Source organism: Parasteatoda tepidariorum, chromosome 2 (assembly GCF_043381705.1).
Source record: "Parasteatoda tepidariorum isolate YZ-2023 chromosome 2, CAS_Ptep_4.0, whole genome shotgun sequence".
In the NCBI taxonomy this organism is placed as follows: Eukaryota; Metazoa; Arthropoda; class Arachnida; order Araneae; family Theridiidae; genus Parasteatoda; species Parasteatoda tepidariorum.
The window spans coordinates 39,194,202-39,219,716 of NC_092205.1; the positions used below are offsets into that span (position 1 = coordinate 39,194,202).

Consider the following 25,515-nt stretch of genomic DNA (forward strand, 5'->3'; position numbering starts at 1 on the left):
TTTACTTCTAACAAAGTACGGGTATTTGGCTAATAGTTAATATTTCAATATAACCGAATATTGACGGATATGTTTTAATTATATTGCTTCATAACAGAAAAATATTTTTATAACGGAATATAATCATATAAAAAGAAATTTAAAGTAGAATAGTGCCATATACACGGAGAACTAATTAATAGGTCAAAATATTTTAATTACTCTAAGTAATAATAGTTGAAACTGTTAGATTTGTTTAAAGAACTGATATGAATAAATTAAATTTACTCTAGGCCATTTTTAAGTGTTAAAGCAAGTTACATTTATATGTCCTTTAAGGAAGTCTTTCTTAATTTTTAATTTTCGGAAATAAATTTCATATCTACACCTTTTTTTAAATGAATTTATATAAGTAAAAATAAAGAATTAAATAAAATCAAAATAATTTTCAAAAATTAAATTTATTAACAAATCTATACAAAACAATTATTATCGTTTCACTTTATTACAAAATCGTAATATCCTTAAAAATAACATGGAATAATAAGGGAAAATGAGGAATGGTTGTATCGGTGTGCATGCGGGGTATAAGGTAAAGAACACATCTCACAAGGTAAACCTTCTATGTATAAATTCTTTACAGCTACAAATATCATCAACACTTTTATCACAACGTTTCTCTTATCTATATATTTGAAAGAAAATTAAAACAGTAACATGGTAGGATAGCTTTAGGCTACATTTCAGTAATTGAAGAATATTGTGTATTAACTATACATATTAAGTCATTTTACACAGAATATCTATGTTAAAATTAATAGTAATTGATAGAAGGTAACAATACATCTCACAAGGTAAACCAAACCTTCCATGTATAAATTCATTACAGCTACAGATATCATCAACTCTTTTGCCTCAACTTTGTTCCATATATTAACTAAATATATTATGACAGTAACAGGATTAGCATTAAGTCACATTTTAATAATTAAAGAATATTGTAACAATATTGTAATATATAATGACATGATATCTAAATACAATATGTTATTCTATACAGAATACTTATGTAAAATTAATGCTAAATTATAGTAATTCTAGTTTAAATTAATGTTAAAATTAATTTCATACTTCATCAGAGACTTTTTATTTTCTTAGAAGGGATTTTTTTAAGAAAGAGCTTTCCAAATGACTTGCTCATACAATGTACACGTAAAAAAGTATTTATTAAACTTTTATATTCAAGGAAAATAATTAAAAAATGCTAATTTTGTATTTCAAATTCACACATTATAAAGTTCAGATATAAAAATACAATCGCATCTTTCCATATAACAATCAACCTTACTAAAAACGTTGTAGTTACATTTTAATTTCGTTGGAACAGAACGGCTGAATAATTAGTTATTTTTTTAAAACTTAGTAGAAATACTAGTATGCCATGCCAAGCTTGTTTTATTAAAAATTAAATTGAGGCATTGAAAAAATTTAAAAAAAAATCTCATCTCTTTAGATTGAACTAAAAGCCTTGTTTTTACCTTTATTTCATTATATCTTTATCTATATAACAGCCTGCTCAAATAAAAAATTTAATTTCAGGGATGGTAATAAAATCTGAAATAAATTTTGTGAATATAATTTATCCTTGGTTTAAAAAAGCTTTCTACTTTTGTTTTGCAAATGATGATTCATCCTCGATTTCAGACAATTTTTCTAGCCTTGTTTTGTTAGGACAGATTCAACTTCAATATATATATAAGGGTTGTTTATACAAGCTTAATGGGAACCCCATAGCGCATAAAATAGCATAATTAAATTTAACACTGTTTCAAGCTTGCATGTATTATCTGCTAATCATTTATAAACCTTGAAGGGCTTTGTGATAAAGGTTGTTTTAAAGGCTAAGAAAATTAACCTTACACTGATATCTTGGTTTTTCTTATAAAATATTGCTTAATTTTTTAACAATTAAGACTTCAGAATTTTCAAACTGTTTGCATTCATTTATTTTCTGCAGTTTAAACAAAAGATATATAAAAAATTTATTTCAAAAGCCCCAAATAACTTATTTAATGAAAAGGGAAATTTTTATGACTTAGTGGAATAATTTCGAAAGTTACGTTAATAACATTTCAATAATCTGTAAAGGATTCTTAATAATTTTATGTATGTTTGTTTGTAGCATAAGAATTTTATAATGCTCATGATATTTGACACATATACATTTAAAATAGCTCATAATTTAAAGTTTTGAAATTCTTCATCCGACAATGGGTGCCATTTTATTTCTAAACATTTACTGACTTCAGAAATGAGCTTGTCATATGATATAGATGTCATGCGTAACCAAAAATAGAATTCTTCGGTCCATTCAGGGTTATGTGGCCAATCACATTTCATTATCAGAGCACTTCTTCGAACTATTAATCTTCTTAAGTTTCTAGATTGACTTGCCAACAGCAGTAATGTAGATGAAGATATGTGTTCTCTTATTACTAGTGTATCTAAATATAAACAACAGCGGGACAGAAGTATCTGCAAAATGAATAATTCTAAAATTTTATCTTCGTCAACCGTCAGTATGAAATAATTTTAATAACATAAATAATATTTATGAATGTAATGAATTTTATATAAATGAAAAACAAACAGATTTATATGTCAATAAAGTTTGTTAATGATAATTTTCAATTCATGTTGAAACCTCTTAAAACAAGAAATTTTCTTCAAAATTAATAGTAGAAGTTCGGACTTTTGTTTGTTATAGGTCACAAGATGAAATCTCTTACGCAAAAATTATATCTGCTTTTTAGTTATTAAGATGTAGAATTGTTGGAATTAAACTCATTTAACTACTATGAAACTGTTGGAAACATTTATGGTTATTTTAAGAATTAACTTTTATTTAAAACTAATATGCTAACATGAACTACGTAACTAATGCTAACATGAATGTTACATTCCCCTAAGAGTGGATTGATACTGTCTAAATGTTTCATTTGATTTGTAATAATAATGTAAAATGTAAATGTAATAATAAATGAAAATGTAATAATAAGATAAGTTCACATACATTATGGACTCAGAAATACCTTGGCGCGATTTCGTTTTCTCTGTATGGTAATGCTGTCAACAATGGGAACTCCAGTTTTTAATTGCATCAGGTTAATAATTATTTTTCAGTTTTAATGCTGGATATTTTAAAATATTGTCTTCCAAAATCAAACTTAGAACCAGTGATACACAGTGAAAAAATTTCTCAAAGGTATATGAGCCCCTTCTCATACATAATTTTTTTGCATTCTAAATAAATAATATCACAAGTAAATAAAAAAAAATTCAATCATGCTTTCATTGAGTATTACATGTGTATACTTTTTTGCAACATTCACTCTTTATTAATAAAAAAAATATCTAATAAGTTCAGACAAAAAATTCTTGGAAAGATATTCAGTTCTTAAATTACCGATAAATGTAAAAAAAAATGCAGTTGATATATAAATTGAAAAAATATGTTTTAAAGGAATTGTTTTGGCATACATTCAAACTTAAAGAAAGGCTGACGAAAAAGAGAAAAATAAATTACACCTCTAGACCTATATTTAGATTCTTAACTCCTGGAGCTTTTTTTCACGAACAGCAGTGGTCAGTTTGTAGGTATTTTTGGCAGCTAGTTTCGCTGAATTTAGAAAACATTCTGATAGTGGTATAAAAAAACGTAACAATCGACCTTGCTTCTACTTTTTCCATCAAAAGAGCAACTAAAGCGAAAAAAAGAGTATTCTTTTTTCTAAACTATTCTCCATCAAAACAAACATTTCTTTTTTTCTGGTGACTTTTTCGAGTCTGATTCAAAGAAGGTAGAAAAACTTTAGACGGAAATTGTAACTACATAAATAAGAAAAAATACAAGTTCTTTTTTATTTGACTTAAAAGTACGAAGTATTTACTAAGCTGAAAATAATGAAAAAAGTTGTAAAGAAAAAACTTGAATCTCTGTTGCTTATTAATTTATATGGAAAACATATTATACAAATTTATTTGTTACAAAATAAAAAATGAAATTTAACCATGTACAGTGTAAACAATTTTGGATCACATTACGGCAAAAAAGTAGCGGCGCGAAGGGCACAGGTACTTCTAACTGTAAAATCAATTTTTACCAGAATTTTAATATTACGATACAATATTTTACGGTAAAAAAATTTTTAACGGTGAAATTAATTTTACGGATGATTTGCCCAAAGTGCGCTACTTTGTGCCATAATTTAATTTGGAATTTTTTACACTGTATAATGGTTATTAATAGTTTTTTCAATCAATTTATGGTTTCAGGAATTTATAGAGAATTTATTCATCCAACATTTTTTTAGAATACATACCTGATATTCTTTTAATGTTTTCTCGAAAAATACATGATATGGGGAATATACAAAAATCATCAAAATTTTGCTTTTTTGGCTCATTCAAATGAATTTGACAATTGAACATGTAAAATATATAATATTTTTTTATGCTCCATGCCAATGTATCCCAGTAGAGTGGGTGGTAACATATGTTCCGGTGAACTTCTTTCAAGTATAAATTACTATTAAAAAAATAGAAAAATATGATTTTTAAGAATGAGTCCCGGATTCCTTAATTAAACTACAAGGTTTAATGTGCTAAAAAAAATAACTGACCACTCTGAATGATTTTAGTTCTAATCACAGGATCTTCATGTTCGAGGACTTAATCTTAATGACTCAAAAGGTTGACTTCAAATATGCTAATTAATAACTACAGATGATTTTTTAAGTTACGGAATCAGACACACAAACGTACTTTCTCCGAATAAATATATCCTTGCTTCGATGAATTTGGAATTCTGACCTCCAAAGTGTGGCCCCAATCTGGGATATATGGTCGCAATAGTTTGGTCAAGAGTATGCTCCAATGTTTGGATCCCTTGATGTTAATTTTACCCTTTTGCGTATTCCTACATATCCTCGAGAACTTTCTAAGTGAATTGGAAATTTTTTGTACACAATTATAAAATTTGTTTATCATTAGATATTCCATGCAAAAAGTAACTTTTAGTAAATATTTATTATTATTTACTATTTTTAAAATGGTCGAAAAAATTTTGAACTGTAAGGTATGCAAGTTTTTTTCTCATTTTAAAGAATATAACTTTACATAGCAAAATACAAAGTGTGAGCAATTCAGGTGAAAAGTGCCTGAGAAATGGGATTTCAAAAGGCCAGATATTTAAAATTCGGTATTCAACCGATTTTGCTCAAACATTGTATTTTGTTATGTAAAATTATGTTCTTTAAAATGATGCAAAATTTTTATACCTTGCAATTCAAACTTTTTTCTATCATTATTAAAAAATAATTATAAAATTTATAAATATTTACTAAAATTTATTTTTTACACGAAATTAGTTTTGATTAAATAAATTTCATAATTGTGCAAAAAAATGTTTCAGTTCATTAAAAAAGATTTTGAGACCTAACGAAATGCGCGAAAAGTAAAATTAACAGTAAGGGGTCAAAACTTTGGAACGTTCTCTCGACCAAATTATCATTTATCAACCTGTAAAATTTGAGGTCACCTCTCACCCCCCCCCCTGAGCCATTTAGATTGAGTCCTAGAGGGGAGAGATCCATTCATTCCATCAAAAATTATTTAGGATGGCGCATTTTTTTCTAAATTTTGCACACTGTGCAAGCCATGCACCTAAATAACGATATTTCGGCTTGAGCAATCTATTTGGTAAGGTTTCAATAAGTCAAGATAATATTTAATAGAATCAAGGATAGAAAAAACCACTGAAAAAGTCCTTCTTACTGGATTTTAAGAGCAAATCTATGATTTGCAGCTCTTATTTTCTTAATGAGAATGCTATTACTGGATTTATGAGTAACTCTTATTGATTTTAAGAGTATCTGCACTAAGAAAAGAAAAGTATGGTCAAAACTATCAGAATAAAGTAAAATTTACAATGTTTCTGGTTCTATAAGAATACTTAAAATCACGGTAATACCGAAGTACAAAGAACTTTGGTAAAATTAACAGTATCATATTATTTTATAATGTGTTAAAATTTGTAAACTTTAATCATGATACCTTAAATCATGGCGTATTTGGTTAAATTTATTTTTCAGCTCTGAATTTTTACGAAATGTAAGGTAATAGGAACTATAAATTTGAAAACAAGAATATACGATAAACCGTTGTCACACGAATTGTTTAAATACCGTATGTTTTTGTTTTGTTACCAGAATTACGTTTTTTTTTACCGGAAAGTTCTTTACGATACACTGTGGTAATTTAAAAAAAATGGCTTTCTTATTTGCTAAATAAAAAAAAAGGTATAAAGTCAAAAATTTAAAAAATATATCTGTCTAACAACAGTATGAATAAAAGAAACAAAACATATAGCGAGATAAATTAAAAATAAAAGCAAGAGATATTTTGTTTTAACATCAGAGAATTGATGAATTTTGAGAATATAGTTTTTGTTTTTGGAATTTGAGGTTTATACTAAGCAGTTACGGATTTTTCTATATTTCTTTGCAAGATTATTACTAACCCATCACATGTACTTTAATTTTGTTATTTTATGCGTCGTTTTTAAATAAATGTGTTTTTTATCAACAAAAAAGAGGTTTTTTTTTAATATAGCTTGATATGTTACAGAGGGTAGAATGAAATATTAATGCTTCGCTTAAAGAATTCCTATCGGTTTTAATTTAGAATTCTTATAACAATGTAAATATTATAATAAAAGTTTTGAATTCTATAATTACTCTTATAATTTATTGAAAAGGCATATCTTTTTTTAAATATGTATATTGAAAGGTTTTAGATCAACATAAATTTATTAATTGCATATAATTACATACCTTAATTACAACATATAAGATACATATACAGACTTTTAAGCCAAAAGCATATCGTTTAGATTTTGTTCCTGAATAATATTCGTATTATTATAATTCAAAAGTAATTTTATTCATTCAAAAGTATATTTTCCTGTATAAAAAAACAAAAGTTTACTAAATAGAAAAATTCTCAATAATTCTGATATTGAAATAAGCGATACTCATCATATGTATATTTGTTCCAATACATAAATAGTCATAACAAAATTTGAATAAATGTAATGTATATATTAATATTTCAAAATAAAAAATAAAAATTTTCGTTAAAATATGGTTGTTTCCTCGCGTTTAATCAAGCGTCTTGTTATGTTGTTAACTATTTTTTAAATACTTATAATAAATTTCTTTAATAAAATAATCTCCCATTAAATTTATCAAAGCATTGTACTAAATTAATTGAAAAGTAGTTTTAAGCTTTTATGCGATATCACTTTTTAGAAATTTTTCCAAAAATTAAAGCTTTTAAAAATATTAACTGCATGTGGATGTAAGAATGACAAACCTTTAAAATAAACTTACTAGAGATATATCTGCTCTTTCATCAAAGCTATCATGTAGGTTATATTGTGGAAGACCTAAATATGCAAACACTTCCAGCGTGTTGCAATATATATTGGAAGCTGTATATATACATGATATTAATATCTCGCTTTCTGGCGTATCATAAATGATTGATCTCACTGGAGCACCCTCTTGCCATGCAATCTGAAAAAAAAAGTAATTTGTAGTTTCTTCCTCTATTTTATTAAAATTTTATTATCTTAACTAGATAATAAAATGTGTTTAACATATACATTTTCTAACTTTTGTTCCTGTATTTTAAGGAAAAGAAAATCTACAGCGTTAAAAAGAGTTTTCTTAGAATTGTTCAAAAATGTATCAAAATAACTGAGGAAGAAATAATCGCAGAATTTGAAGGATGAAGATATGCATGAGAGTTGTTCTTTGGCTGTCGGCTTGATTTGAACCAATAGACTTCGGGTTTGTAGTAGGATGCTCTAAAAACCATAGCTGCACAGCCCTGCCCCGGGAGAGTTAGGAAGCGTTATACATCATATATTTATAGGCTTAATCTGAAGATAAATTTTAAAATAATATATTTAAAAATAAATCACAGTAATCCCAAGCATAGTCAGTTTACCATAAGAAAAAGATTGAATATAGGTCAAATAATAGCACGAGCTCATTAATTAAAATAAGGGATACATCAAAGAACTTTTAAGAAATTTATTGTAGGGAAGAGGATCTTATCACCAATGACAGGTCATCAACAATATGACATTCCTGCTTTAAAATAAACTTTCCAAAGATGGATTTTCTTCATTCTATAAATTAATATTTTTCAAATTTTTGCACCAGAGGGCCGCAATAAGTTCAAAAAATCTTACTGGTCGTTCATCTGCTACAAAATATAATCTATCCAAATAATATTTAAGTAAGAGAGATGTAATATAAGGTAGACTGCTTTTTTTCATTTTATTTCTTACGTGTTCGTATTTTGTTAAAATTTGAAATGATGTGAAAGTAGAATAAAATAAAATTAGAATAAAATTGTAATTCGCTATATTTCAGCTTTTCTAAATTAGCAATATAATGTGATATAGTTCAGGTTAGTATTTTCAAAGTATCCTCCAGAGCCGTGGTGGCTCTGGAGATAGAGCGATCGCCTTCAAATGAGGTGAAATGGGTTCGAATCCCACCGATTGCTGTTTGATACGAATTCCGCATCTAGCTCATATCGACCACAGTGCTGACGTGAAATATCCTCAGTGGTAGACGGGTCATGGGTTAGAGTCCCCTTGTTGTCAGCTTAACCGTGGGAGGTTTTCGCTTTATTTCCCTCACCATGTAATGCAAATTTGGTTTTGTTCAATCAAAAAGTACTCTAGGAAGGTAAATTTCTTCCTATTCTTGATCCAGGAGTTTTCTGGATTGCGTTTAAAATTACAAGGCTACAGTCATTAGCCTGAACATTAGTAGTCATAAATCTAAAAATCAGATCGACCACTCTACGGCGGTCATAAAATAAAAAGTATCCTCCAAATATTGAACTCGAAAGCGTGTTCTTATTTTTCAATTTAAGTTGTTTGACGAAACTAGTCTATAAAATGTTTTAATATTTCCCGCAATAAAACTGCAAAATTATTTAGAACTTGCCAATCTTACATAAACATCAGCCAACAATTTTTTTTTATCAGTTATAATTTGGAATATTTTTTAATCGGCGTTGAACATCCTACCCAATTCTGAGTTTACGACTATCAGTGTTCAACTCTGCAGTATTGTAATTTTGTATCCTATCCAGAAGGAAAAAAGAGCTCCTGGAACAGGCATTAGAACAAAATAGCCATCGTGGTGGTCTTTTTTATTAAACAAACTCTCATTTGCGTTACACGGAGAGGTAAACCACGAACATTTAACGTAGTTAACTCGATGGCAAGGAGATTCTAAACCATGATCCGTCTACCTCTGAGGATCTTGTACGCAAGTACTGTGGTCGGTGCGAGCTGGGAGCAGAATTCGTATCAACCAGTCACCGTTGGGATTTGAAGCAGGGTTACCTCATTAAAAAGCAAACGTTATATCTACTTAGCCATGGCGGCTACATTTGAAATATTTGTCCTTCTACGGTCTTTTCAACTTCCTATTTAATTATTAGCTCATTAATTTATTGGAATGGCATAATTTCAGCCACTTGTGACATACGGTCCACGCTTTGGTCCCTACTGTTAATAGAATAAAAATAGAAATTCAGTTTATACTTATTAATTTTAAAAAGTGGATATTTTTTACACAAAAGTATTACAAAAATAAGATAGTTATATGGATTTAAACAGTCAAAACTTCATAAAACAAAATGAGAAATAAAAACTAAGTCTTCTGAAAAATTAATTTTTTTAAGAGCAAAAACATTGAACTTACACGTTATGAAACATTAAATAAATTGGCAACTAACCAGTATAAAACTTTGTTGTCGATAGGAAAGTACTCTTGATCTGTCTATAAAGAAACTCTTCATCTTGTCCATTTATAAATAGAAAATGAAGATATTACGTGAAAAGAATAAGAAAAAAGTAAAAGAGGATATCATCCATGGCTCATTGCCACGATCATGCCCAAGGAGAAAAGAAAATTAGCCAATAAAAAAGGCCATGGTTTTTGTAGCAATATTTCAACAGCTGGTGGAATCATTAGTTAGGTTACTATTTTTATGTTCATGCTAGGTTATTTGCCACGTGTATTCATGCACAGTAAAATATGTATAGAAGTTAATGGGCATGTGTTAAGCCCATGAATCTTTATAAACATACTTTCACGCTAGAGTAACATTACAGATAATCATAAAAAAGCATAAAATCAACTTTTGTTAATGTGTATTTAAAATTAACTAACCTCAAGCGATGTAAACTATGCGTTAATATAAAATAAATAATATAATGAAACTGAAGCAATAAGTAAAAAACTTCATTCACTTCTAAAATATACAGACTGGAAATAACAGTCGACATGTTTCAAGCTCAAAAAAATATTAAACTCGTTTGTAAGACTTGCCAGACGTGAATGAGAAGAAATAAAAGGTATTTGAAATATAGAATGTAAAGTTGCCAACGAAAACATGAACATAACAAATTATGTGTCAAAATTTGAAATGTACAAAACTCGCACACAAAAAATCAGTTGGATTTAAGGGAAAATAAGGATGTGTTATTGGAATTTTATAAATTATTTCACGTACATTTAAATTTAAACAGTGCAACTATGTGAGTTATTTTTAAAACGCCGCATGAGACATATTTTCAAAATATTTAAATTGTACCAATTTAGGACTATATTCCTTGTAAAACATTTGAAATATAACGATATAGAGGTATGCATCTAACTTTTGAAATGTTTAAATATGTATGATCTATTCTCTTCTTCTATTTTACTTTGTAAAATATTTGAATCGAAACATTATAGGGGTACCTTCATTTTTATAATATTATAGGGTAGTGTAATGTTGTCTTACTTTTAAACTTTTTTAAATTGGGACCTTATAAGTGTGTGTTATTTGTGTTATATTTAATGCCATTTAATTTTTAAATTAGACATAATTCATTTCATGCTATTCAAGAAGATTTATAAGCATTAAAATATCTTGCAAAAGACTTATTAGCAAAGTTAATAAAATTAACGAAAAATGTCCATTAATATCTAAAAGAAATCACGTTTTATCGCATGGGCTCAAGCAATTTACTGCTCACTTTAAGTCCACCACGTTCAAATCATTTTGTTTTCTTTACAAACTAAAATTGGTCCGCTGCCAAATGTAGTTGTAAAAATACGAGTAATAGAATGTTAGTGAGGAAGATTCAAAATACTGAATTTTTTTATTGTAAATTTGAAAATGATTCAGACATTTAGCTTGGAGAAATGTCAGAAAAATCTAAGTATGGATTTCAAAACTACTTTGTTCTAATTTCTTTGTTCTGTACTTTTCGCACTGTACATTCGACAGATTGATTTCAAAACATGCAGATCGTCGATGAGTTTTCAAACATGGACGTAACGTGCGTCTACAAAATATTACATGTGTGTTTACGAGAATGGACATGATTCGAAATGCGTGTTTACGAAATTGGACATAGCATTTGATTCTATTTTATACGCTTCTTTAATTAGTATGGTTTTTAAGAGTAAATTAATAAATCCTGATATATTCGTAATGTGGTATTATCCATTTATATGAATCCCTAAATTAGTCTTTTTTTGAAGACTTTTAAAGTCATTAAATGTTTTACAAAACTTAATGGATGTTTTAATTTTTAAAATAGCGGAAGTTAATTTAAGTTGCATGAATTTAAAGTTTTAAAACACATTTTATCGTTTAGAGCTTTGGTTGCAAAGCATAGCCTCACAAGTTGCATCTTTCTACACCGACCCAAAGTCTAGGGCATGGCCCTTTAATAATTATTAAGCATTCCGTTAACGATTTTGAATAAACGATTGATGTATGCTAGTGTTTAAATATACAAGGATAAGTTTACACACAATTCCACGTTTGGGTGTTATTTTCGGGTTAAAAACTAAAAAGGCGTATTTTTTGTTCTGTCCAATTTCGTTAATTAGCATTTCGATCTGCGTCCATTTTCTTCAACAGTATTTTGAGATATGTTAATTTTTCGTTTCCAGATTTAAAATCACGACGACGAGATATTTTGTGAACGCATTTCAAATGCGTGCTTCCTTCTAAGAAATAAACATTGAACATTTGAGGATTATGCTATGTATTATACTTAGGTTCGAATTTTATTCTTACCGGTGTTTTTGTTCCACTTTCTAGAACATGATGAACCCTTAGGAATGGAGATAACTTTATAAATTCCTTCCACACTTTGTATGATACGGAGATACAACCAATGGTTAATTTTGTTTGAAGTAAATATAGTTCTTTCAATTTCGTACTCGCCAACAAGAGAAGGACATCATCTCCAAGATGCTGTGGAGAAATAGTCAGTTTCTGAAGATTGATGAAAACAGCTGGGTGAAGCATAGCGTATGGTTCTTTAGAACAATTAACCAATTTCAAAGTTCGTAAAGTTTCACAAGAATTATATGCCACATCATCCAAAAGATATTGGGCCTCTTCCTAAAGGTAAATGTCAGAATTGTTAAGAAATTTATATAGTTCTAAATAAAATATTTAAAAAACTGATAGATTCTTAAAACTTTTTTTTTCGAATTCGACATACAGTTATGTCTTTGCTTCCTAATTTCTTTTTATAGAGAAATTTTTTTTCCAACTTTTTATATTTTTCTTGTTTGTGTCTTGAAAGAATTCTACTTTTTATTAGAATTAATTTTGAGGCATTTTTTCTAAAATTAAGATAACAATTAATTTGTTAAAAAAGATATCGTTAACCTAAATTAACGGCTAAAATCTAAACAGCACTATATTAAAATGTATAACCGGACTTACTGTTAAAAAATGTTATTAACTGCAAAACAATGCTATCATGTTGTTTAAAATTTTTCCTAGTCAATTTAAAAGAACTAAATTTTAAAATAATAAATCATTTTAGAAAAAGAAAGCATAAAGTGAGCAAATATATGTAGCTGAACTTTCTACAAATTAGAAAAATTAAAATTAATGTCCAAAAAAGTTGAGTGATGTAATTCATTGTTGATAATGTAATTCATTGCTCCCATATTTATATATACATTTGGCACCTATTAAAGTTGCAACATTTATCATAATACCAGTAGTGCCTATTGCCAAAATTGATTTAACATAATTGGCGTCAATAATAATATGGCAATGTTTAACATTTCTCCTAAGAAAATTAGTCTTTATTCATTTTGCCTTATAGTACCTACAGTAAATAGTTTTTTTTAATTTCATTTAGTACTTATTATCAGAATTAACTAAGCATCATTGGCATCAATGTCGATTTTTTTGTTCTACCTAAACGATTTTATACCATTTCTCAAATATTTTTTCTTTTTAGTATACAACCTTTTTTTATTTCAATTTGTTTATATTGCCGAAATTGATTAAGCACCATTGGTATTAATAATAGTATGCTGATTAACTATAAACAAAATTAAAACGTGGTTTCAAATTACTAATTTGTTGACGTAATCCACCAATACAATCATGCTGATGCTGATTATATCTGCTGATATCTGTCATGAAAAATAATTATACATTAAAGAACTTGCAAAAATTTTTTTTCATTGAGAGCTATAAGATAGTAACCATAACTGATGTAATCTTTTAAATATTTAAATTAAAGAAAAATCCTCAACAGCTATCTCATATTTATATATCGAGAGTTCTAAGCCAATGAAAAACTCTAATTTTATAACGGCTTAATCGAGAGAATTAACTGAAAATTGACGAATTTTAAGATCAGAGGCTAAATTTGACCCTTTTGCAGCTGCTGTCCCAATTTCAGGATGATGGAACGGATAGTTGTTTTGTAATAACAAAACACACAGACAGACAAACTTTGAATTTTATTATTATAGATAAAACGATTTTCTGTCCTATTCCTATTTTATAGTTCTTAATTAAATAAGAAAAATCTGCTCACATAAATTTTCTACCGATTTGCTACCGATTTGCATTCTTTTAAAATCCAAACTTGAAATGCTATTTTAATTAACGGAATTTGGAAATAGCTGGAAGTAATAATTTATTGTCAAATATTAAAGATAGAAATATTTTGACTTCTTGAAAGAGGCTGTAATTAATATGAAATATAGTTATAACTAACGGTAGATGTATTAAACCGTAAAAAATTGTAAATGCATCAATGCAAATAATTTAAGCACAATTCTGAAGCACAGTATATTAAAATTTGCGAACCTTATTAATTTCTATTGAGTTTAAGCAATTTTAAAATTAAACTTTTGTAGTTAGTTATAAATTGAAATACTTTCTTAAAAATATTCATTATATATTGAACTTATTTGTGTAACAATTTAATAAGAAGTAATTACAGCTTCAATAGTTTGTATTTCAAAAATTCATTTATGATATTAAAATATTTTTTGCACTACTCATTACTTATAGTGGTTTTAAACTACTCACAAATAAACTATGTAACGAATTGTTTGCTTTATTTAGTGATGAAAATTTTAAACCATTACGTATTTTTCTTTCGTGTATTGTAAACTAATGTATGGAAACCTTTATAATACCACAAATTTAATTTTAAAACATTAAGCTTATGAAACACCGGCCTTAAGCGAAATTAAATAAAATAAAATAAAATAAAGTAAATATTAATTCTAAAAGAATCGAAATGACTAAAGTTTGAAGAAATTGCGTTAAATTAGTTAACAGGAAGTAATTTCTTTAGAATAGTTATAAAGTTATTACAAATATAACTATTTTATGCCTTATTACTATTTTATGGATCTTAATTAAATCTGAAAAATCTGCATACAATCATTTTGTAATATTTTAAAATCCAAACTTGAAATGGCTGATTAAATTAACGGTATTTGGAAATAATTGAAAGTAAAGATATAAATTCAAAAGTTAAAGCTTGATATATCTTGTAGGATTTAAAAGAAGCTGCTATTGATACGAAATTTTAATTAATATAAAATAATTTATTTTAAAAAAATATATTTACATTTATGTAACATTAAAATACATTTCAGCACAATTTTGAAGCACAGTATATTAAAAATTCCCAAACCTTGTTCTTTTTATTGAGTCGGAGTAATTCAGAACTTTATAACATTTATAGATATAAAATTAAAAATTTTAACACATTCATTTGACATTAGAAATATTTTACCGGCCGTGATAGCCTTGTTGACAGGACACTAGACTCACGTTCGTAAGAACGGAGGTTCGAATTTAACCGGCCGAAGATTCCGCGTGTAGTAAATGGTAACAGGTGTACGTTAAATCTGTCATGTCACAAAGTCTTTTATGCCCCCATAACAAATTGTACCTTTAGGGATACTCCTGGAGAGAAATAGTTCTCTGGTTCAGGTAAAAATTACTATGTGAGGATGGATGAATGTATGATTAGATCCACCCTATACAAGGGTGTGACGTATGGGTGTGGCAGAAGGCAAATTCTCAGCCATTAATGGGGCCACTGGAAAACAAAAACAATTGTATCCCTTGCCTTAATGGTCTACAACAACAACGATAGAAATATTTCCGTAACAGGATAATAAATAATAATACTAGCTTCCATATTTTGTATTTAAAAAATTAAAAATACAAAAATAGAATGCGATTTAAAAATATAAATTAATAATAGATACAATTTAAAAATAGAATTCAATTAATTTACAATGAAACTGCTTAAAGAGTTAACTGCTTTATTTAGAGATATGAATTCTAAATATTTTAAATATCTTACTTTTCTTCCATGTTTTGTAATGTTATGAAAACCCTTATAATACCATAAATTACCAATACCATAAAAGTCTATTTTTGCGATATAAATATTACAAATATACTGATTTTTTGAATAATAAATCGGTTCATTAAATACTATGNTTTCTTCCATGTTTTGTAATGCTATGAAAACCTTTATAATATCATAAATTACCAATACCATAAAAGTCTATTTTTGCGATATAAATATTACAAATATATTGATTTTTTGATTAATAAATCGGTTCATTAAATACTATGCTTAAATATATTATTTATCATAGACTCTTCAAATATGAATTTGCATCTAAATTTTAAATTAGACCATAGCACGCTAGTCTATAATGCAATAATCTATACTAGGAGGCTTCGCCCCCTGCTTGCTCCCTCTCGCCAACCCCCAGAACTGCTTTCGCAGTTTATTTCGGATTTCTTCGCAATCCGATGCTCGCTTTGCTCGCTCATTGGATACGTTCTTAACGTCTAGCTTTTGTATACTTTTTTGAACACTGAAGTTCTGAAAACTTTTCACTGTAGAAAATTCTAAACCTGTGCATTTCAATATTAATTTGAAATTGCAAACAGTTCACATATTTTTCTTAATCACACTATTCTAAATTTCAATTGCTGCGAAAAGTAACTGTTGTCAGTTTTGTTTTAAAATCTTTCCTACCAGAGGGCTAAAACCATGTGTTGTAAAACAATATGAAATAGTACTGATAGCCGGATGTAAAGCATCGGCTTCGATGAAGATAATTTTGTGAGAATTTTTTTGATAATTCGGTGAGAATTCACCCGATTAGACATATGATGCTCACTACGTGCTCTTGCGCGCCGAAGCCTATCAATTAAAACGTATTAGCGTTTTATATAATATAGATTAGCCATATGATGCTCACTACGTGCTCTTGCGCGCCGAAGCCTATCAATTAAAAATGAAAACTGTTGCCAACGCGAGAAAAGAAATATCATCGGTTTTATTGATACATACGTATTAGCGTTTTATATAATACTAGGAGGCTTCGCCCCCTGCTCGCTGGCGCTCGCCAACCCCCGAAAATGCTTTCGCAGTTCATTTCGGATTGCTTCGCAATCCGATGCTCGCTTTTCTCGCTCATTGGATACGTTCTTAGCGTCTAGCTTTTGTATATACTTTTTTGAGCACTGAAGTTCCGAAAATTTTTTACTGTAGAAAATTCTAAACCTGTGCATTTCAATATTAATTTGAAATTGCAAACAGTTCACATATTTTTCTTAATCACACTATTCTAAATTTCAATTGCTGCGAAAAGTAACTGTTGTAAGTTTTGTTTTAAAGTCTTTAATAATTTTGTGAGATAATTTTATGAGAATTTTTTTGATGATTCTGTGAGAATTCACCCGATTAGACATATGATGCTCACTATGTGCTCTTGCGCGCCAAGCCTATCAATTAAAACGTATTAGCGTTTTATATAATATAGATTAGCCATATGATGCTCACTACGTGCTCTTACGATGCCGAATCCTATCAATTAAAAATGAAAGCTGTTGCCAACGCGAGAAAAGAAATATCATCGGTTTTATTGATACATGCGTATTAGCGTTTTATATAATATAGATAGATTCTCTTGTGTTATTCACTTATAACTACTATAAATTACAATCTTTTTTTTTAAGTTTCTGAAAAAAATATGGAAATTTCTAATATTTTGAATACGTAATTTACATTAAGTAATAAAACATAATATCTGAGCTAATTAAAAAATTTGTTTTTTGCATTTAAAGAATAAAGTAAATTTATGTTAACAGTCCGATCCCTTTGACAATTACCAAAGAAATTTTGATTGAATATAGACAATGAAAATACACGACACAACAAGCAAATATTTGTCTTAATAATGAGTCACTGGTTTTTTTTGAGAAATTTATGGGTCATTGAAATCGTAAAAATAAAACTGTTGGTCATTTTCTTTCTAAATTTACACTAATTCCTAAGAGAAGTAAAAGTTTTTACATGACAAATATTTGTCTAATATTTGCCAAAAAAAGTTTCTTTCGTTTATTATATCTTAAATTTTCTTCAATATTTTTTCAAAGTACCACGCAAAAGTGAATTCTGGATAAAAAAAAATTAAGAACTGGTCGTATCTACAGCTACAGGGAAAAACTTATGACCTGAGATAATTTATAAAATATTTTCACACTGTTATATGTGTTTAACCGTAAATACAAATGTATTTCATGCAGTCTTATAATACTTCGTAGAATAGAATTCCGTATATTCTTTCTATCTATCTTCAATTCTTCTGTATCTTCAATTTATTGGAATAGACGTTTATTGACAAAAAAAGCATGCTGTCAAAATTTATTAAAACTTCACAAATAGTTTTCCGAAATATCATTAAGAAAAAAAAACTTTCTTATTTTCTCCCCATTGCCATTGATGTAAGGAGAAATTATTGTTTTTTACAACAGTTTTGCTAATAGATAAACGGACGCTTGAGACAGTCACGCTGAATTAAAACATATGAACACGAAGAAAAAATTTTTTTTTTAAAAATTGACGTGAAACATTGTTATTTTATTTAATGATATTTCTGAAATGTAAATGTAGTCGTTTTCACTAAAAATATTTTGGAAAACATTGCTCCAATTTAGATTTGAATAATTTGTGATTTACTTTGTTTCATTAATTATAACAATATTGTGACACTGACATACAATTATCCGTAGTATTGGTAGTATATGTATGTGGTAAAAATTATACATTAAATTTTATCACAATTAAATGGCACAAGTGTAAGTAAAATATAATTTACCTCATTTTAAAATGACCAGATTAAACAATTGGCTACCGCTGCATCAACTGACAATGAAAAAAAAAACAGAGTAAGTTTTAAAGTTTACTAATACCACGTAAAGCAAAATCTATTAATTTCAACCGAAAAGAATATATAGATTTTATTTTAAAGCACGTTCCAGGAATTGGCGGTGAGTGTTACGTAACCCCAGCCTTTTTGACTCTTCAACTGAGAATTGAAGAACTTCTTACTTTTTTTTAATGTTAATCTTATACGGCATTTTGCTTAAGGCATAAGTTAAAAAATATTTAGAAGAAATAGCATTAAAAAAAACTTTTTATTTACATTTCATTGTGATTTACATAAATGTAATTTTTTTCTGTCAAATCTTTGTTTTAAGTGCTATACAGTTAAAACTTCTATGTAGGTTTATCTTGGATTTACTATTTAATACACCTCAAGCAAGTGTTTTTAGTAGCATATTTTATCAAATAATATATAACTACTTTCTATGAAGTGGTTTATAAACTAAAACATGTAATAATAAGTTGGCTTTCTGCGTGAGATATTTGAGACTCATATGCTTCTCTCTTCAGATTTGGCATGTTTCTGAACTACAGGAAAATATTTTTTTGAAGAGTCACGCTTTCTTTATAAATAAAGGAAAGAAATGGTCAAGAGTATCTAATGGATTTGCAAAAAGTCTACTTGCTTTGCATTCCTGAAGTTTAAATATCGATATAGTGACGATGGATCCTATTGCATTAAATTTCGATGTCAAGGATTGGAAAGAGTGAGTGATCAATTAAATGAATAGTGGGTGAATTTACAACCCGCTGAAGATCATTTTATAGAAACGTTCAGCAGAAAAGTCATTATAAAATACCTATGATATTTCTTTTTTTTAAGAGAAAGGTATGAAAGGAAAAGAGAGGTATTGAAAGTAAAAAGATTTTGTAAATGTGATTCTCATTCAAAATCTTCATTCAAGATTAATTTTTAAGGATTATGTTCGTATAGGAAATTAGAGAAAAAAGTAAAGAGTAAAAAGCAAAAAGCTTGTCTAATTATACCTCTTTTCATCCAAGTATTTAAAATCTATTTCGACATTTTCCATTCTCATGAAAAATAGTATAAGATAATAATAGTATGTATTTAGTAATAGATTGATGCAATTTACATCATACAACAAAGCGGTCGCAGAAAAAATAAATAGTACAAGTTCAAATAACGAGAGCTTTGACTTCCAAAGAGTAATAATCATGTTTCTAGTGAATCACCTCATTGGATTTCGAACACAACATTAACACTAGAAAGACATTGCTATATACCTAGAAAGATCGAAGGGACCAGTTTAGCTCCCTCGGGAGTGAATCAATATGGCAGTTAAAACTTTAAAATATAATCATAATTAAATTAATAAAAATACATAATGGACTTTATCATTGAGATTTTATGGTATTTTATTTCATTTGATTGACAAAACTAATTGATTAAACGGAAACCTGTCTTACCTAATAAACGTATAGAATAGTTTTTTTAAGATAATTGAGTTTCCTTTTATCTATGAATAATAATTGTAGAAACGCTAAAATACTCTTGTTTTCTATTCGTGAAACAACGGTATGTTATACATATTACACAAAAGTACAGTATACCCAAAACAAAATATATATCATATGTTTAAAATTTAATGGTTTGATATGTAAATAATTGTTGTGAGTTAGCTGCGAAAGCCCATACTAAGCATAATTGGTTAATTACTCAATCGTTTTTGTAACTATGAAAAATTTTTAAGAAGTTTTGAGATTTGAAACCAAAATGTAAATAATTTAATATCAATTTTGAGATTACAAGTTTTAAATTTGTATTAATGAGCTAATAAGGAATTCCCTTTAATTAATGAATTTTTTGCACAAAAAATATATTTATTATTATTTTTTTATAATAAAGAAGTTTCTTACAGTTTCCAAATATAAGTCTCGAAGAGCAAGGTGCTTGAGACCTCTCAAATCCATCATTAAGTGTTTTAATGCTTCAAGTAGTTTTCCACCTGTTCCAAATATTTTGTCTCTTCCTTGAGAATTTTCGGCAGCATACTCACAACCAAATGTGAAATCTAAAGTATTTATAAAGTCTAAAGGCTCGAATTTCTCCGAGAAATAAGACAGAATGCTCATAAATTCGTACAGATTGAAAAAGTTCTCCATCGGTCTTATGATCAGCTTGCGTACACCACGAATCACTCTATTCAGACATAACTGAGTTCGGTAATGGTCAAGAACAAATTGGTACCCCAAATAATAGTTGAACTTCCGTCTCGTTAGGGTTTTATCTTCTAGTATAAATACTTCCCAAACTTTTTTGGAATGAAATAAACGATACCAGTTCCAACACACCTGCAACAGAAGTATAACTTTAATTGAGTAGTTGTAATTTTAAAAATCTGTAACTTAAGAAATTATATAGAAATGAAAATTCAAGAAATTCACATTTATTTTTAAAAAAAGGAGGGCTTTTTTTATTGTATTGAAGGTCTACGATGCCATCTGAAAGATTTCATTCTTTACATTGTAAAGAATTCTGAATCAAATTCGGATAAAAAGGGCCGTAACTCACTGCTTATTGTAAAATACATTTTTACCGGAACAGGCTACGGAAGAAATAAACCGATATACCATAATTTATACAGTAATAATTCCCACAAAATCTCTGAATAACTCGAATAAATATTACTGCAAAAATGCTATATATTAGTATTTTACGGTAAAATAGATTTTACGGATAATGCATCCAAAGTGACTTCATATCCTATTTTGATCAGGAATTTTTTACAATGTAATTTTGCTTGGAATCAGGTTTTTTATCAGAAGCAGTTAGGAAATTACAAAATTATTGGTTACAAAACTTTGCACATTAATGTTATAGATTTAATCGATAAACTTTGAACAGTAATTGCAATAATCTTATGAATCATATGTTTACTCCTTTGTTTGCATGAAGAGTATTTGTGAATGAAGTCAAAGGATGCATTACTAAAAAGCGCGAAAGCATTTTCGTAATCAAAATTGAAGTAAATTGGCTAAATCAGCCAATTAACAAAATAAATGGCTCATTTAATAACTAAAAGAAGCATACTACACTGTAAAAAATTCCGGATCAATTGACCGTAATTATACTGATGTTACGGAACAAAAAATCTGATAAAATGTACTTTTTACAGTAATCATTACTGTGAAATCCTTAAATAATTCTAATTAAAAAATTATTACTCCGAAAATTGCATTGCAATATAGTATTTTAACGTAAAAGTGGATTTTACTGTGGAAAGGATTTTACGGATGGTACATCTAAAGTGTCACTATTTTATATCGTAACTTTATCTTGCATTTTTAACAGCTTATATGGTTTTATAGCTTACATTCATAAAGATGTGCAACTGATGTGCATTAAAAAAATACAATTATTTGATGCTGATATGTAAACGTGTTAACCTATATTTTTACCTGTCTGTTTTTTTAATTAACCTTTATAGCTCGTCATTTTATTTCATCATACTAGCACACTTTAATACATTGGAGTTTAAGAAATTTTACACAAAATCTTCACTACAAAGCACACTTAAACATTCTTGAAGTAATGAACATACATAGAGGCAAGTTTTCTATGTGAAAAAGAAAGGTTCTAGAGTCAACAGATAATATTAAAAATTCAAAATCACAATAGCTTTCTTCAAATTTGCTGCTTTCTAATAACAGCATGCCAAATAGCATTTTTACCCAAATAATTAACGTTTTGTAACAACGTCAGTACAACCAGCCATGTGTATGAAGCAAAGTTTAATGCAATTATTTTCTCATCTCCATAATAATTACTTCCAAACAATGTACAGAGATGGTTAATAATAATTAATCTTTCGTCGACTGTATGAGTAATCTTCCATTAACAAATTCAAAGCACGTTTACGGGAGAACAATATTTATGCAATGTTTTTAATTTCTAATTTTAACTCACCTTACTTAGATAACATGGTTATTTCGAGGGTTATTAAAGGAACATGCTTCCTAACGATCTTGAACGTTACATTGCTCTGAATATTTGCAATCTTCCTTCATTAATCAAACGTGTTTATTTATATTTACCGCTACTCCTAAATTAGCCACAAAATGTAACATACTAGAGGAAAGATTGATTTGCACGTTTTGGATGTTTGTTTATATAAATATATTTGTTTACATTTCCATAAATAATTCAAATTTCCCATTTGAGTAAAGCACTTTTAAATGTTTAATTATATTAAAATTGTATTGACAGAAAAAGACAGTTTCATTTATGGTAATAAAATAGAGTTTGGGTACTTAACGCTTTAGTTATCGTATTATTAAAAGTGCATTGACTGTAAAAAAATATTTATGGCAAAAAAAGGGATATGGATACTTAGTTATTAAATGATCAAATCTATATCAACAGAAATAATACAATTGTTTGTATGGTAATAAAACTGAGTTATGGCACTTAACGTTTTAGTTAAAAATACAAATGGCAATGAAATATTTAGAAAATAAAATATAAAATTAAAAAATATTTTTATTAGATAAAATAAAAGTAGGCAGAAAGCTTTGTGTGACATGTTTAAACATTTTCATAGCAAATACTTTCCAAGATTTTAAATAAGAAAAACTGAAAACTTCATCAATATTATTATAATGAAAATTGTCCCAACAACTTGAATCATCATCTATGTTTAAAAAACTATTCCGCCAATTTAAGAACGTTTAATCAAATTATCTTAAAAAGAAAGAATAAATCAAAGAAAAAAAATGAATAAAATCTTATAAAGAAAATAAACTTTAATTAATTCGAATATGACCTTCCTTGCAGTTTTCTCTTTCTTTCTCTCTTTTTTTTTAAGTTTAGGAAGTGGATAATACATTACATTCTTTTCTTTTTTATTGAACTTAACTTGATAGCATTTGGGTTTAGATTTTATTTTTAGGTATGACAATTTCAATCTTTTTATCTTCACTTTCAGTTTACAATGAGCAACGTTGAACAGCCGGCCCAATTCTGAGTTTATGACTAACAATATTTAACTCCGTTTCCTTGTGATGCTGAATCCAATACAGAAGGCAAATAATTTCCTCGATCAAGCATTGGGACAAACTAGCCACCCTTTCAGAACTTTTTGATTGGACCAACCCACATTTGCATTACATGGTCCCATTACCTCCCATGGTCACCCCGACGGTAATAAGATTTTAACCCATAATCCGTCTAACACTGAGGATATTTCAAATCAGTTCAGTGGTTGGTGACACTACAGAGCAGAGTTCATATTAAACAGCCACACCAAGATTCAGATGTAAATCAGCTGATTGAGAGACAAGAGCTCTATCTTCTGGACCACCTCTACCACACTAACTCACTTTTTACAATTGCTACTGAACAGCTGACCCAATTTCGAGTTTACGACTACCAATTTCCAACTCCATAGCCTTGTAATATTGAACTCAATGTAGAAGACAAAGGAACTCCTTGATCAATAGTGGGAGTAATTTGCCTCCATGGATTACTTTTTGACGGAACTAATATGAACATGCATTACATGGAGGAGAATTATGTCAACACTGTGATCGGTGCGAGACGGGTGTGGAATTCGTATGGACCAGCCATCGATGAGTTTCGAACCCGGGTTACCTCATTGGGTAGTGAGCGTTATATCCCTTGAGTCAACACGGCTTCTAACTTACTTGCTTATATTTTTCTTAAACTTTTATATAAAGTCACTTTATGCAAGTGCTTTACGAACCGGTGACTGAAAATAATTTGAAGATAAAATATATCACCGCAGTGAATCTGAACAATTCGAGAAAATAAATTATAATAATGAAATGTAATAATAAACAATAATAAGCAAATCTAAAAAATAAATCTTCTTTTGGAAATAAATTTAAACAAAAAAAGTATGAATCCTTTCACAATGAAAATTTAGCTCTTAAATTTTGCATTTGCAATCAATATTTTTAGGAAACGAAACACAATAATAAACAGAATAAAACTAATCTAGAATATAAAATTTTAAATAAAATACCTATATATTTCCGATTACTTAAAATCTTATTCTTTATATGTTTCACACTAGAATAGATTAAATAGAATTGTTTTCAGGCGAAGGAAATAAAATGATTGAAATCTTAAATAAAATACAATATCATCATTTGGTTAGAGAAGAAAAGAAATATTAGTGAAAAAACTGTTTATAAAATGATTGCTTCCATTTCGTCTCCTACATAGAGCTATTGAATTATTTTATCATCTAAGCTTCATTAATTTTAACAATTTTCTTAAAAAAAATACATACGAATAAAGTAGATAAGAAATAGTATATCTTACCTGCGAAGCGTTATATCTCTCTTTTATCGAAAGCCTAGAAAAGATATCTTCCAATAAGATATCTGGAAGAGCGTTCCACTGTGAATAGGAAGCCTCGTCGGACTCATCCTTTTTGGATTTCACTTTTTTATGGAGGAAAGATGAAGACTCTTCGGGTACTCCAAAGTCGAGTTCAACCACTTCTTCCTTGTCTGGGTTTGAGAAGACCATTGGGGGTAGGTTGCAAGACATTTTGGATCTGGAATTCACAATTCATTATTTATTCAATATTTGATAAATACGATATTTTAAAATGTTTTTGATTTAAACATTTAACTTTCTCTTTTCTTTCGATTTTACACGTCTAACTAACTATAAAATTTGATGCCAAAAATTGTAAATAAATGCAATTTGGAAAAGGAATGTAGAAATCATTTTGCAAAATTCTAAATATTTTTAAGCTTTCCTTAAAAACTTTTAAATTAGGATTGCCATTGGTTGTTTTTATTCATGTTTGTTCTTTATTGTTTGTTTTATTTTACGATAAAAAAATTAGTTT

At 28.2% G+C, this 25,515-nt stretch overlaps 1 protein-coding gene across 1 annotated transcript in view; it reads right to left on the minus strand.

The window, feature by feature from the left end:
* Positions 1-421: 421 nt before the first annotated feature.
* Positions 422-25,515, minus strand: part of LOC107451504 (uncharacterized) — a 31,905-nt gene continuing 6,811 nt past the window's right edge. The window contains exons 2-6 of the mRNA XM_016067625.4: positions 24,978-25,215; positions 20,549-20,983; positions 12,211-12,540; positions 7,431-7,616; positions 422-2,514 (exon numbers count right to left, since the gene is read on the minus strand). Coding sequence (XP_015923111.1) covers positions 2,215-2,514; positions 7,431-7,616; positions 12,211-12,540; positions 20,549-20,983; positions 24,978-25,208 — 1,482 coding nt within the window. The 5' untranslated portion in view covers positions 25,209-25,215 and the 3' untranslated portion in view covers positions 422-2,214. The remainder of the gene's footprint in view (positions 2,515-7,430; positions 7,617-12,210; positions 12,541-20,548; positions 20,984-24,977; positions 25,216-25,515) is intronic.